The sequence below is a fragment of the Mobula birostris genome, chromosome 16 (genome assembly GCF_030028105.1).
Source record: "Mobula birostris isolate sMobBir1 chromosome 16, sMobBir1.hap1, whole genome shotgun sequence".
NCBI lineage: Eukaryota > Metazoa > Chordata > Chondrichthyes > Myliobatiformes > Myliobatidae > Mobula > Mobula birostris.
In genome coordinates, this window is record NC_092385.1 from 2,749,719 (window position 1) to 2,765,137 (window position 15,419).

General features: G+C 53.5%; 1 protein-coding gene across 1 annotated transcript in view; it reads right to left on the bottom strand.

Moving 5' to 3' along the window:
* lamb2l (laminin, beta 2-like) overlaps positions 1–15,419 on the bottom strand; it is a 95,253-nt gene that overhangs the window by 63,117 nt on the left and 16,717 nt on the right. The window contains exons 8-10 of the mRNA XM_072280214.1: positions 14,937–15,016; positions 5,588–5,741; positions 300–404 (exon numbers count right to left, since the gene is read on the bottom strand). Coding sequence (XP_072136315.1) covers positions 300–404; positions 5,588–5,741; positions 14,937–15,016 — 339 coding nt within the window. The remainder of the gene's footprint in view (positions 1–299; positions 405–5,587; positions 5,742–14,936; positions 15,017–15,419) is intronic.

Here is a 15,419-nt window from a genome sequence, read left to right on the forward strand (position 1 = left end):
TGAAAGGGAAAGTAAGTCAGCCAGGATGGAATGGTAGAACAGATACGATGGGCCGAATGGCCAAATTCTACTCCTGTCTCTGATGGTCTGGCACACTGATCCAGGGGGCTGGGGGGGCTGGGGAATATATCTTAGTATTTGAATTTAAATGTGAGCCAGTCAATGGAGCCTCAGTTCTGGACTGAGAGCCAACACTGCATGGAAGAGCTATAGATAATGCCCCATTGACCTCCAGTTCACGGAAAGTGTGGCTTCCAGACCTCATGCTACCACACTCAAGTGTCCCCAACGACACTGACCTTGATCCGCCGTGGCCGGCGGTTGCGGTGCCTCCGTCGCCGAATGCCCAGCTCCTGTTTGTCCAACTCTACACAATCTCCGTTCACCAGCGGCTTCTTTCCGCCCTGAAACACAGAGAGGAGGTTCAGGCAGGGGGAGCGCTGGTCCCCACCCCTGACACCCAGGGGCTGGAGCAATAACAACCTCCACTCTGAGACCAGAAGGAGATAGACAGCCTTTAACATCATCATCCCCACAAGACTAATCAATAAGCTTCAAGACCTTGGGAAAAAACTAATCAAAAAGATTCAAGACCTTAGTCTCAGTACCCCCCCATGCAACTGTATCCTAGATCTCCTTGCTTATAGACCCCAGTCAGCTCGGATTGGCAACAACATCTCTTCCACGATCTCTATCAGCGCAGGTGCACCACAAGGCTGTGTGCGTAGCCCCCTGCTCTACTCACTTCACACTTCTGACTGTGAGGCTAAACACAGCTCCAACGCCATACTCAACTTTGCTGACAACACCACTGTCGTTGGTCAAATCAAAGGTGGTGATGAATCGGCATACAGGAGGGAGATTGAAAATCTGGCTGAGTGGTGCCACAACAACAACCTCTCACTCAATGTCAGCAAGACCAAGGAACCGATTATTGACTTCAGGAGGAGGCAACTGAGGTCCACGAGCCAATCTCATAGAAAGATCACAGGTGGAGAGGGCCAGCAACTTTAACTACCTCGGTGTTACTACTTCAGAGCTCCTGTCCAACAAATATCCTACTGGAAGAAGCTACAGGAGCCTCAGGACACGTACCACCAAGTTGAGGAACAGTAGTCACCCCTCAACCATCAGGATCTGGAACCAAAGGGGATAACTTCACTCAGCTTAACTTGTCCTATCACTGAAATGTTCCCACAACCTAGGGATTCACTTTCAAGGACTCTTCATCTCATATTCTCGATATTTATTGCTTACTTATTCCTATTATTATTTATTTATTTTTGTATTTTCACAATTTGTTGCTTTCTGCATTCTGGTTGAATACTCAAGTTGCTGAGGACTTTCATTGATCCTGTTATGATTATAAGAAATTAAATCTCAGGGTTGTATATGTGACAAGTATGTACTTTGACGTTAAATTTACTTTGAACTTTTGGTGACACAGAGTCATAGGGCACTACAGCACAGAAAGAGGCCCTTTGGCCCATCCAGTCCACACTAGACCGTTACTCTGCCTCGTCCTTTCGACCTGCAGGACATGGCGCTATAACTACAACCATTCCCACAACGTCAGCAAAACATAAGAGCTGGTCACTGACGCCAGGAAAGAGGATGGCCACGCACTCCTGTCTACATCAATGCTGCTGAGGTCAAGAGGGTTGAGAGATTGAAGTTCCTGGGTGTGAACACCAACGATGTCCTATACTGCTCCAACCACGTAGATGCCACATCCAAGAAAGCTTGCAACACCTCAACTTCCTGAGGAAATTATGAGCCTTGCACCTCTTTGTCTGCCTACACTGCACTCTCTCTGTAACTGTAACACATTCTGCAATCTCTTATTGTTTTGATTTGTACTACCACAATGCACATTGACAGTATGACTAAGGAAGCTCCCCTGCATCTCCACGTCCTCAGCAGGCTAAAGAAAATTTGGTATATTCCATGAACCCTCACTAACTTGTACTCTGATGCACCACAGAAAACATCCTGCCTGGATACATCACGGCTCGGTACGGCAGCTGTTCTGCTCGCGACCATCAGGGAGTTGTGGAAACTGCTCGGAAACCAGCCTCCCTCCACCGACTGTCTACACTTCCCACTGGCTCAGTGAAGGAGCCAGCCTAATCAAAGACCCCACCATTTCTTCTGACATACTGTATAGGTAGACACTCCTTATAATCTGATTTTGTTCCCATGTTAACCCACAAACTATTTTAGGCCAAGGTAGAGCAGTAGATGTAGTGTATATGGATTTTAGCAAGGCATTTGATAAGGTACCCCATGCAAGGCTTATTGAGAAAGTAAGGAGGCATGGGATCCAAGGGGACATTGCTTTGTGGATCCAGAACTGGCTTGCCCACAGAAAGCAAAGAGTGGTTGTAGACGGGTCATATTCTGCATGGGGGTCGGTGACCAGTAGTGTGCCTAAGGGATCTGTTCTAGGACCCCTACTCTTCGTGATTTTTGTAAATGACCTGGATGAGGAAGTGGAAGGATGGGTTAGTAATTTACTGATGACACAAAGGTTGGGGGTGTTGTGGATAGTGTGGAGGGCTGTCAGAGGTTACAGTGGGACATTGATAGGATGCAAAACTGGCTGAGAAGTGGCAGATAGAGTTCAACCTGGATCAGTGTGAAGTGGTTCATTTTGGTAGGTCAAGTATGATGGCAGAATATAGTGTTAATGGTAAGACTCTTGGCAGTGTGGAGGATCAGAGGGATCTTGGGGTCCAAGTCCATAGGACACTCAAAGCTGCTACACAGGTTGACTCTGTGGTTAAGAAGGCATACCGTGCATTGGCCTTCATCAACCGTGGGATTGAGATTAAGGGCTGAGAGGTAATGATACAGCTATATAGGACCCTGGTCAGACCCCAGTTGAAGTACTGTGCTCAGTTCTGGTCACCTCACTACAGGAGGGATGTGGAAACCATAGAAAGGGTGCAGAGGAGATCTACAAGGATGTTGCCTGGATTGGGGAGCATGCCTTATGAGAATAGGTTGAGTGAACTCGGCCTTTTCTCCTTGGAGCGACAGAGGATGAGGGGTGACGTGATAGAGGTGTATAAGATGATGAGAGGCATTGATCGTGTCAGTAATCAGAGGCTTTTTCCCCAGGGCTGAAATGTCTAACACGAGAGGGCACAGTTTTAAGGTGCTTGGAAGCAGGTGCAGAGGAGATGTCAGGGGTAAGTTTTTTACGCAGAGAGTGGTGAGTGTGTGGAATGGGCTGCCGACAACTGTGGTGGAGGCGGATACGAGCCTCCTGGATAGGTACATGCAGCTTAGAAAAATAGAGGGCTATGGGTAACCTTAGGTAATTTCTGAAATAAGTACATGTTCGGCACAGCATCATGGGCCGAAGGACCTTTATTGTGCTGTAGGGTTTCTATGTTCCTATGAATCAGTTTCTTGGGCCTTATTGCTGAGACTGGCAATGGCTCCCAGTGTTCAGGCTGAGCGGTGTCTCGGAATTTTATCTGACTGCCCTCTGCATCAAAAGCAACCTGTAACTCGTCTCATCAGCCACAGGTCGCCTTTACTCATGCTGGCAGGAATTCCAGGCCACAGCCTTGCTGATCAGAGTGAGGGGTGGGTTCTGATGATATCATGGCCAGACTCTGCTAGTCCTGAAACATCCAGACTGCAGGTCAGGCTGTCGGGGAGTGGCAGGGTCTGGTGTGTGCAGAGGGAGCAAAGCTATCCCACATCCCGGCATACAGGCCCTACATCTTCTCCTAGCACTTCAGACGATTAAAATCTCTTTCATGGATAACTCATTGCTCTCTGATAACATCAGAGAACAGCAGCCGTCTCCAGCTCTCTCTCTCAACACATACACACACGGTTATGCGCCCAGACACACAGATCAGAATCAGGTTTATTATTCCCGTATGAGGTGATATTTGTTGTTTTGCAACAGCAGCACTGTGCAAAGGCATAAAATTACATTAAATTAGAAAAAAAAGTGGAAAATAAGAACTGTGAGGTAGTATTCATAGTTCATGGTGTTTGTCAAATGGGGTGGCAGAGGAGAAGATGCTGTTCCTGAATGGTTGAGGCTCCTGTACCTCCTCTCCGATGGTGATAACAAGAAGTGGGCATGTCCTAGGTAGTGGGGATGACGCTGCTGCCTTCCCGGGGTAAAGTGATGGAGGTAACAGAGTCCACAACTCCTTTTGTCCTTTTCCGATCCTGTGCATTGGGACCGTCACACCTGGCAGTGATGTAACTAGTTAGAACACTCCCCACCATAGATCTATAGACACTTGCCAGTGTTTTGGTGACGTAGCAGATCTCCTTAGACTGCTGGTGTGCGTTCTTCGTAATCTCATCAACACGTGGGGCCTCAGAGATGTTGACACCCCAGGAACATGAAACTGTCCACTCTTCCCATTGCTGATCCCTTGATGAGGACCAGAGTGTGTTCCCTTGACTTCCCCTTTCGGAAGTCCACAATCAATTCCCTGGTCTTACTGACGTTGAGTGTGAAGCTTTGGTGACACCACTCAGCAGTCTGATCTATCTCGCTCCTGTATGCCTCAACGCCACCTGAAATTCTGCCAACATTGCTACTGCCAGTAAGACTTCCATTGCACCTGTAAACCTCCTCAGGTGCACAAGCATGCACACACAATGCAATTGTAAAGGAAGCTATTCAGCCCATTTAACTCACCTGTCCCATGCGACCCATGTGCTATCCCACCGCACATACTGACCGACGTGAGTGACTCAACGATCTACAGCACCCTGACACCTTGTGACACACTCAACCACTGACCCCAACATCCGGTCACTGAGTGGACAGCTGGCACATAACCACGGCATAATGTGACATGGGCAGTGACTGGACAACCCCCACTCCCTCCCCATTGGCCTGGCATCATGTAACATGGGCAGTGATTGGACAACCCCAATTACCTGGCACCACATAACATGGGCAGTGATTGGACAATTCCGCATAAACCCTGACATCATGTAACATCATCATTGGATGACTCCCCATTACCCTGCTGCAGTGATTGGACAACTGCCTTACCATGGCACTGTGAGGTATGGCCAGTGATTGGATGTTCACTCCTACTCTGACACTGTCTGGTACAGTCAGCAGTCCATGACTGAACAACTTTCTGTTACCTCAGCAACATGCTGCTCAGCTGCCCAGTGATTAGACCATCTTGAAGACCAAGTAACATGGACAGTAATTGCTCTGCCCCCCATTCCCTGGCATAATGTGCTAGGACGTGTGATTGGACGGCTCTCTGTTACCCAGGGGACATGTAGTGTGGCCAGTGATTGGATACGGTACCTCCCCATTACCTGGCACAGTGTGGTAGGAGCCAGTGTTTGGATGGCTCCCTGTTATCTGGACAATGTGTAGCACGGCCTCTCTGTTGCCCTGGTGCTGTGCATTGTAACCAGTGTCTGGGCACCTTCCCGTTACCCTGGCACTGTACACTGTGGCCAGTGATTGGATGACTGTGGCGTGGCCTGTGATTGGGTGCTTCTCTGTTACCTGGGCAACATGCAGCATGGCCAGTGAAACTGTCCTGCTGCTGCTCGCTGTGGTCCTACTACTTACAGGCAGCGGGTCAGTGAGTGAGCGAGGTTCGGCCTCCTCTGCCTCGTACGTATACATATCGAGGTACATGCAGAAGTATCCAGACTGGACCTCGTTGCACTGCCTGCCGGTGATGTGAGGGCGACACTCGCACTGGCCACTTCCCATGGAGCACCTGTGGGCAAGAGACCATCACCGATGAATCTGACACTGCTCCCTTGAATCACTCCCCTGCACCGCACACCAACACTGCACCCCCTCAATCCGCACCCCCTCACTCTGCTCCCCCTCACACCACACACCAACACTGCACCCCCTCAATCCGCACCCCCTCACTCTGCTCCCCCTCTCACCGCACACCAACACTGCACCCCCTCAATCCGCACCCCCTCTCACCACACACCAGCACTGCACCCCCTCAATCCACACACCAACACTGCACCCCCTCAATCCGCACCCCCTCACTCTGCTCCCCTCACCCCGCACACCAACACTGCACCCCCTCAATCCGCACCCCCTCAATCCCGCACCCCCTCTCACCACACACCAACACTGCACCCCCTCAATCCGCACCCCCTCACTCTGCTCCCCCTCTCACCGCACACCAACACTGCACCCCCTCAATCCGCGCCCCCCTCTCACCACACACAACACTGCACCCCCTCAATCCGCACCCCCTCTCACCACACACCAACACTGCACCCCCTCAATCCGCACCCCCTCACTCTGCTCCCCCTCTCACCGCACACCAACACTGCACCCCCTCAATCCGCGCCCCCTCTCACCACACACCAACACTGCACCCCCTCAATCCGCGCCCCCTCTCACCACACACCAACACTGCACCCCCTCAATCCGCACCCCCTCACTCTGCTCCCCCTCTCACCGCACACCAACACTGCACCCCCTCAATCCGCGCCCCCTCTCACCACACACCAACACTGCACCCCCTCAATCCGCGCCCCCTCTCACCACACACCAACACCGCACCCCCTCAATCCGCGCCCCCTCACTCTGCTCCCCCTCACCCCGCACACCAACACTGCTCCCCCTCAATCCGCGCCCCCTCTCACCACACACCAACACTGCACCCCCTCAATCCGCGCCCCCTCTCACCACACACCAACACTGCACCCCCTCACTCTGCTCCCCCTCACCCCGCACACCAACACTGCACCCCCTCAATCCGCACCCCCTCTCACCACACACCAACACTGCACCCCGTCACTCTGCTCCCCCCCACACCGCACACCAACACTGCACCCCCTCAATCCGCACCCCCTCACTCTGCTCCCCCTCTCACCGCACACCAACACTGCACCCCCTCAATCCGCACCCCCTCACTCTGCTCCCCCTCTCACCGCACACCAACACTGCACCCCCTCAATCCGCACCCCCTCACTCTGCTCCCCCTCTCACCACACACCAACACTGCACCCCCTCAATCCGCACCCCCTCACACACACACACCAGCACTGCACCCCCTCATCCACACACACCACTCCCCCTCACACCACACACCAACACTGCACCCCCTCAATCCGCACCCCCTCACTCTGCTCCCCCTCTCACCGCACACCCAACACTGCACCCCCTCAATCCGTGCCCCCTCTCACCACACACCAACACTGCACCCCCTCACTCTGCTCCACCTCACCCCGCACCACCAACACTGCACCCCCTCACTCTGCTCCACCTCACCCCGCACACCAACACTGCACCCCGTCACTCTGCTCCCCCCCGCACCGCACACCAACACTGCACCCCCTCAATCCGCACCCCCTCACACCACACACCAGCACTGCACCCCCTCAATCCACACACCAACACTGAACCCCCTCGCACCGCACACCAGCACTGCACCCCCTCAATCCACACACACCACTCCCCCTCACACCGCACACCAGCACTGCACCCCCTCAATCCACACCCCCTCACTCTGCTCCCCCTCACCCCGCACACCAACACTGCACCCCGTCACTCTGCTCCCCCTCACCCCGCACACCAACACCTGCACCCCGTCACTCTGCTCCCCCTCACCCCGCACACCAACACTGCACCCCCTCAATCCGCACCCCCTCACTCTGCTCCCCCTCTCACTGCACACCAACACTGCACTCCCTCACTCTGCTCCCCCCTCACCCCGCACACCAACACTGCACCCCCTCACTCTGCTCCCCCCCCGCACCGCACACCAACACTGCACCCCCTCAATCCGCACCCCCTCTCACCACACACCAACACTGCACCCCCTCACTCTGCTCCCCCCCGCACCGCACACCAACACTGCACCCCCTCAATCCGCACCCCCTCACTCTGCTCCCCCTCACACCACACACCAACACTGCACCCCCTCACTCTGCTCCCCCTCTCACCGCACACCAACACTGCACCCCCTCAATCCGCACCCCCTCACACCACACACCAGCACCGCACCCCCTCAATCCACACACCAACACTGAACCCCCTCGCACCGCACACCAGCACTGCACCCCCTCAATCCACACACACCACTCCCCCTCACACCACACACCAACACTGCACCCCCTCAATCCACACCCCCTCACTCTGCTCCCCCTCTCACCGCACACCAACACTGCACCCCCTCAATCCACACCCCCTCACTCTGCTCCCCCTCACCCCGCACACCAACACTGCACCCCGTCACTCTGCTCCCCTCACCCCGCACACCAACACTGCACCCCCTCAATCCGCCACCCCCTCTCACTGCACACCAACACTGCACTCCCTCACTCTGCTCCCCCTCACCCCGCACACCAACACTGCACCCCCTCACTCTGCTCCCCCCCGCACCACACACCAACACTGCACCCCCTCAATCCACACACACCACTCCCCCTCACACCACACACCAACACTGCACCCCCTCAATCCACACCTCCTCACTCTGCTCCCCCTCTCACCGCACACCAACACTGCACCCCCTCAATCCACACCCCCTCACTCTGCTCCCCCTCACCCCGCACACCAACACTGCACCCCGTCACTCTGCTCCCCCTCACCCCGCACACCAACACTGCACCCCCTCAATCCGCACCCCCTCTCACTGCACACCAACACTGCACTCCCTCACTCTGCTCCCCCTCACCCCGCACACCAACACTGCACCCCCTCACTCTGCTCCCCCCCGCACCACACACCAACACTGCACCCCCTCAATCCGCACCCCCTCACTCTGCTCCCCCTCACCCCGCACACCAACACTGCACTCCCTCAAACCGCACCCCCTCACTCTGCTCCCCCTCTCACTGCACACCAACACTGCACCCCCTCAATCCGCACCCCCTCACTCTGCTCCCCCTCACTCTGCTCCCCCTCTCACTGCACACCAACACTGCACTCCCTCAATCCACACCCCCTCACACCACACACCAACACTGCACCCCCTCACTCTGCTCCCCCTCACCCCGCACACCAACACTGCACCCCCTCACTCTGCTCCCCCCCGCACCGCACACCAACACTGCACTCCCTCAAACCGCACCCCCTCACTCTGCTCCCCCTCTCACTGCACCCCAACACTGCACCCCCTCAATCCGCACCCCCTCACTCTGCTCCCCCTCACTCTGCTCCCCCTCTCACTGCACACCAACACTGCACTCCCTCAATCCACACCCCCTCACACCACACACCAACACTGCACCCCCTCACTCTGCTCCCCCTCACCCCGCACACCAACACTGCACCCCCTCACTCTGCTCCCCCCCGCACCGCACACCAACACTGCACTCCCTCAAACCGCACCCCCTCACTCTGCTCCCCCTCTCACTGCACACCAACACTGCACCCCCTCAATCCGCACCCCCTCACTCTGCTCCCCCTCACTCTGCTCCCCCTCTCACTGCACACCAACACTGCACTCCCTCAATCCACACCCCCTCACACCACACACCAACACTGCACCCCCTCACTCTGCTCCCCCTCACCCCGCACACCAACACTGCACCCCCTCACTCTGCTCCCCCCCGCACCGCACACCAACACTGCACCCCCTCAATCCGCACCCCCTCACTCTGCTCCCCTCACACCACACACCAACACTGCACCCCCTCAATCCGCACCCCCTCACTCTGCTCCCCCCTCTCACCGCACACCAACACTGCACCCCCTCAATCCGCACCCCCTCACACCACACACCAACACTGCACCCCCTCAATCCGCACCCCCTCACAACACACACCAGCACTGCACCCCCTCAAATCCACACACCAACACTGAACCCCCTCGCACCACACACCAGCACTGCACCCCCTCAATCCACACACACCACTCCCCCTCACACCACACACCAGCACTGCACCCCCTCAATCCACACACACCACTCCCCTCGCACCACACACCAGCACTGCACCCCCTCAATCCACACACCAACACTGAACCCCCTCGCACCGCACACCAGCACTGCACCCCCTCAATCCACACACACCACTCCCCCTCACACCACACACCAACACTGCACCCCCTCAATCCACACCCCCTCACTCTGCTCCCCCTCACCCCGCACACCAACACTGCACCCCGTCACTCTGCTCCCCCCCGCACCGCACACCAACACTGCACTCCCTCAAACCGCACCCCCTCACTCTGCTCCCCCTCTCACTGCACCCCAACACTGCACCCCCTCAATCCGCACCCCCTCACTCTGCTCCCCCTCACTCTGCTCCCCCTCTCACTGCACACCAACACTGCACTCCCTCAATCCACACCCCCTCACACCACACACCAACACTGCACCCCCTCACTCTGCTCCCCCTCACCCCGCACACCAACACTGCACCCCCTCACTCTGCTCCCCCCCGCACCGCACACCAACACTGCACCCCCTCAATCCGCACCCCCTCACTCTGCTCCCCCTCACACCACACACCAACACTGCACCCCCTCAATCCGCACCCCCTCACTCTGCTCCCCCTCTCACCGCACACCAACACTGCACCCCCTCAATCCGCACCCCCTCACACCACACACCAACACTGCACCCCCTCAATCCGCACCCCCTCACACCACACACCAGCACTGCACCCCCTCAATCCACACACCAACACTGAACCCCCTCGCACCGCACACCAGCACTGCACCCCCTCAATCCACACACACCACTCCCCCTCACACCACACACCAACACTGCACCCCCTCAATCCACACCCCCTCACTCTGCTCCCCCTCACCCCGCACACCAACACTGCACTCCCTCACTCTGCTCCCCCTCACCCCGCACACCAACACTGCACCCCCTCACTCTGCACACAAACACCACTCTCCCTCACTCCACACCCCCTCACACTCTCCCTGGCTCCGCACCCCCTCCTGGTTAACAATAAAAAGGAGCTGCGTGGCAGGTGGGAACAAATGAGGTATTGATGGAGTGCGAGAAATGCAAGAGAACACTTAAAGAAATCAGAAGTCATGAGGTTGCTCTACCAGCCAAGGTGAGGAAGAATGCTAAGGGATTCTACAGATATGTAAAGAGCAAAAGGATTGCAAGGGACAAAATTGGTCCTCCAGATGATCAGACTGGTAATCCATGTGTGGAGCCAAAAGAAATGGTAGAATTCTTAAATAAATTCTTAAATCTAAAGCCACAAGGCTACTAAACAGCTTTCTCCCACAGGCAGTCAGACTGTTAAATAGCTGCTCCACCTGACTCTGCTTTGGACACTTTTAACTTGCACTGGACACATAACTTATTTAACTGATATGTGGCTGTTGTGTTTTACTATTTATTGTTATGTTTATTATTTAGTGTTGAGTTTGTTATGTTATGATTGCACTGCCCCTGAGAAACACTGTCTCATTCTGCCCTGCAGAGCTGATGTATGGTTAGAATGACAATGAAGTTTTTTGAATCTTGAATAAATATTTTGCATCTGTAGTTACTCTGAATACAAACTCAGAGTCCATAGAAGTGAGGCAAAGCTGTTTCAACTTCATGGACCCTGTACAGATTACAGAGGGGGAGCTGTTTGCTGTCCTCAGGCAAATCAGGATGGATAAACCCCCAGGGCCTGACAAGGTGTCCCTCGGGCTCTGTGCGAATCTCGTGTGGGAATTTCCAGGGCCCTAGTAGAGATATTTAAATCATCCTTATCAACAGGAGAGGTACCAGAGGATTGGATGACAGCCAATGTTGTTCCGCTGTTTATGAAAAGCTCTAAACAGAAACCAGGAAGTTATAGACCAGTGAGTCTGACATCAGTTGTGGGAAAGTTTTTGGAAGGTATTCTAAGGGACTGGATATATAAGTATTTGGATAGACATGGAATGAGTAAGAATAGTCTGCATGGCTCTGTGCGTTGCAATCATGTCTAACCAGTCTTACAGAGATTTTCGAGGAAGTTACCAGGAAATTTGATGAAGAAAAAGCAGTGGATATTGTCTACGTGGACTTTAGTAAGGCATTGACAAAGGTCCTGCATGTGAGGCTGGTCAAGAAGATTCAGTCACTCGGCATTCAGGGTGTGATAGTAAATTGGATTTGACATTGGCTTTGTGGGAGAAGCCAGGGAGTGGTAGTCGAGATTTGCCTCTCTGACTGGAGGCCTGTGACCAGTGGTGTGCTGCAGGGATCAGTGCTGGGTCCGTTGTTGTTTGTCATCTGTATCAATGACCTGGATGATAAGGTGCCTGTTAGGTTTTTCCTGTGTGGGGAGGAGGGATTTGGCTGTTGACAATCGTGCTGTCTTTCTTTTCTTTCTTGGTTTCATGGCCATCTGGAGAAGAAGAATTTCAGAGATATATACTTTGATAATGTGTTTAACTGGATCGGCAAATTTGCAGATGACACCAAGTTTGGGGGTGTAGTAGACAGTGAGGAAGACTATCGTGGCTTATAGAGGGATCTGCACCAGATGGAAAAATCAGCTGAAAATTGGCAGATGGAATTTAATGGTGGAAGTGCGAGGTTTTGCACTTCCGTAGGACCAACCAGGGTGGGTCTTACACGGTGAACAGTAGAGAAGTGAGATGTGTGGTGGAACAAAGGGATCTGGTCATGGATTAAGGGTGAAAACTGAAATTTTTAAGGGGAACTTGTGGTGAAACTTATTTGCTCAAAGTGTGAGAGTGTGGAACGAGCTGCCAGCACAAGTGGTGCATGCGAGCTCGATTTCAACGTTTAAGAGAAATTTGGATAGGTACATGGATGGTAGGGATATGGAGGGCTATGGTCCCGGTACAGGTCAATGGGAGTAGGCAATTTAAATGTTTTCTGCATGGACTAGATGGGCTGAATGGCTGCTTCTGCACTGCTCTATGAGTCTACGACTCTACGTATATCAAAAGAAGACAGGGAAGTAGGTCATTTGTGTTAATGACCAACAGAGGCCAAAGATGTGCTGGGGGAGGCAGACCACAAGCAGTTCTTCTGTTACTCACCAACGCAACAGAGTCATAGAACTCTCCAGCACAGAAGCAGGCCCTTCGGCCCATCTAGTCCATGCAAAGATATTAATCTGCCCAGTCCCATCAAACTGTACCTGGACCACAGCCCCCGTACCCGGACCATCCATGTATCTATCCAAACTTCTCTTAAATAGTGAAATCAAACCACTTCCACTGGCAGCTCGTTCCACACCCTCACCACCCTCTGAGTGAAGAAATCACCCCTCAGGTTCCTCTTAAATATTTCACGTTTCACCTTTAACCCATTACCTGCAGTTGTAGCCTCACCCAACCTCAGTGGAAGAAGCCTGCTCACATTTAACCCATCTAAACCCTTTATAATTTTGTATGCCTCTTTCAAATCTCTCCTCATTCTCCCGTGCTCCAGAAAATAAAGTCCTGACCTATTCAACCTTTCCCTGTCACTCAGGTCCTTAAGTCACAGCAACATGTTGCAAACTTTGTACATAACTAGGAAGAATATCTTACACTGGCCGATTGACCCACTGACCCACACACCGCTGGGGTGAGGGAGGGAACCAGAGCGCCCGGGGATCCCATGCACTGGAACATCCCACACACCGGAACATCTCACATGATGCTGGGGTGGGGATGGGAACCAGAGCACCCAGGGGATCCCACACAGTCACAGCGAGAACATACAAACTTCACACAGACAGCACTGGAGGTCAGAGTCGAACCGGGGTCACGTCCGATGTCACCACACCTCGGTCAGTAGAATTGTGTCATGTTTGCCCTTCGCCATCGGACACTCTGTGAGGGATCTCCGCTGCAAGCTTGCTCAACATGGGGGAGAGAGCTGTAGCTCTGATTCTGAGCAGGCAGGCTCAGTGTGTGGTTGCTGGGTTACAACACCAACCGTCACTGCAGACACAACGCTCAAACAATGTCCCAGTAAATGCAGACACAGCGCACTGGACACACTGACTGTCTACAACATACACACAGACCAGCATGATAGTCTCGAGGCTGGCGTGACGCCTTACAGCGTCAGTGATCCAGATTCAATTGCCACCGCTGTCTGCAAGGAGTTTGTACGTTCTCCCCGTGACTGCACACGTTTGCCCAGGGGCTCTGCTTTCCTCCCACACTCCAACGGTGTACGGGTGAGGGTTAATGCGAGGTGGGCATGCTACGCTGGCTCCGGAAGCATCACGACTCTGACGGGCTGCCCCCAGCACGTCCTCGCACTGTGGAGGTAGTCGATGCAAATAACGCACTTCACTGTGTGTTCCAGTGCTTCGAGGTGTGTGTGACAGATAAATATGTGCTTGAGCTCAGTTACCATGTGTCGGGCTCTCACTAATACTAGATGGACTGTTAATTGTAAATCACTTATTACCAAAATGGCTTCTCGTACTGTTAACTGCTGAGCAAGGGGTACTCTCTTACAACAGCAATGTTTGGGTTATACAGGGAGATAATGGAAATTGTATTCATTTGCTAGCCAATGGAAGTCATGTTCGGTTATCTTGTGTATGTGTGCTGAGTTGAGGAGCGCAGGCTTTTTCGGGAGGCGAGCGGAGAGGACGGACGTGCAGGGAATGGACAGTGGTTCCAGGGCAGCGGATACCGGACCTCGGGGGTTCAGAGGGTGGCCGGAGTTTCGGAAGGACATTGTGGGTGGAATTGGAGGCGTGAGCTCCAATGTATTAAAATATTATGTGCACAAGACTGAGCAGTTACTTATGTGGCTCCTTTTCTCTTTGTTGTTGCTACTAACCCATCACCAAAATTTGCTATAAAGTATAATTCTTTACTCGCACTTTGTATACTGTTTCATATTTGTGTCGTGGCTGATCATTGGGCGCCTCACACCGTATCTGCGCCAAAGCATTTGCACAGTTTGGCAGGGTCGACAGCTATTCACCCTAGGCAACAGGAGTGAGTGGGGGCAAAGGCCGTTACACACGGGATCGTCAGCAGAGATGGAGGGTGGGGTGACTACCTGTTGTTGTAGGAGCCCCCGGAGTCGCAGTCACAGGGTCGACAACCCGCCAAGTCAGTACTGAGTCCCCAGTACTCCGTCTGTGTGTTAAACAGGGAAGGAGTCATTACACAGGCTACCTCTGAAACAGGCAACAGCACGTGCAAACAGACAGACACACACACACACGCTGCCACGCACACTTCCACTCACATATACACACGGTACTCGCGTATACAGGTAGTACTCCCACAGCACAAGCATTCACGTACATGCACTCACACACAATTACACAAACACAGTGCACTGCTCTTTCTCTGTGACCGACACTTTATTCTGCATTCTGTTGTTGTTTTACCCCAATGCACTGTCTAATGATCTGATCCGTATGAACAGTGTACAAAACAAGTTTTTCACTGTACCTCGGTACATATCACAATAATAAACCAATTCCAATTGCAGCTAACGTGATGTTCTGTAAAATCGCTCAGTCGGACTTAACGC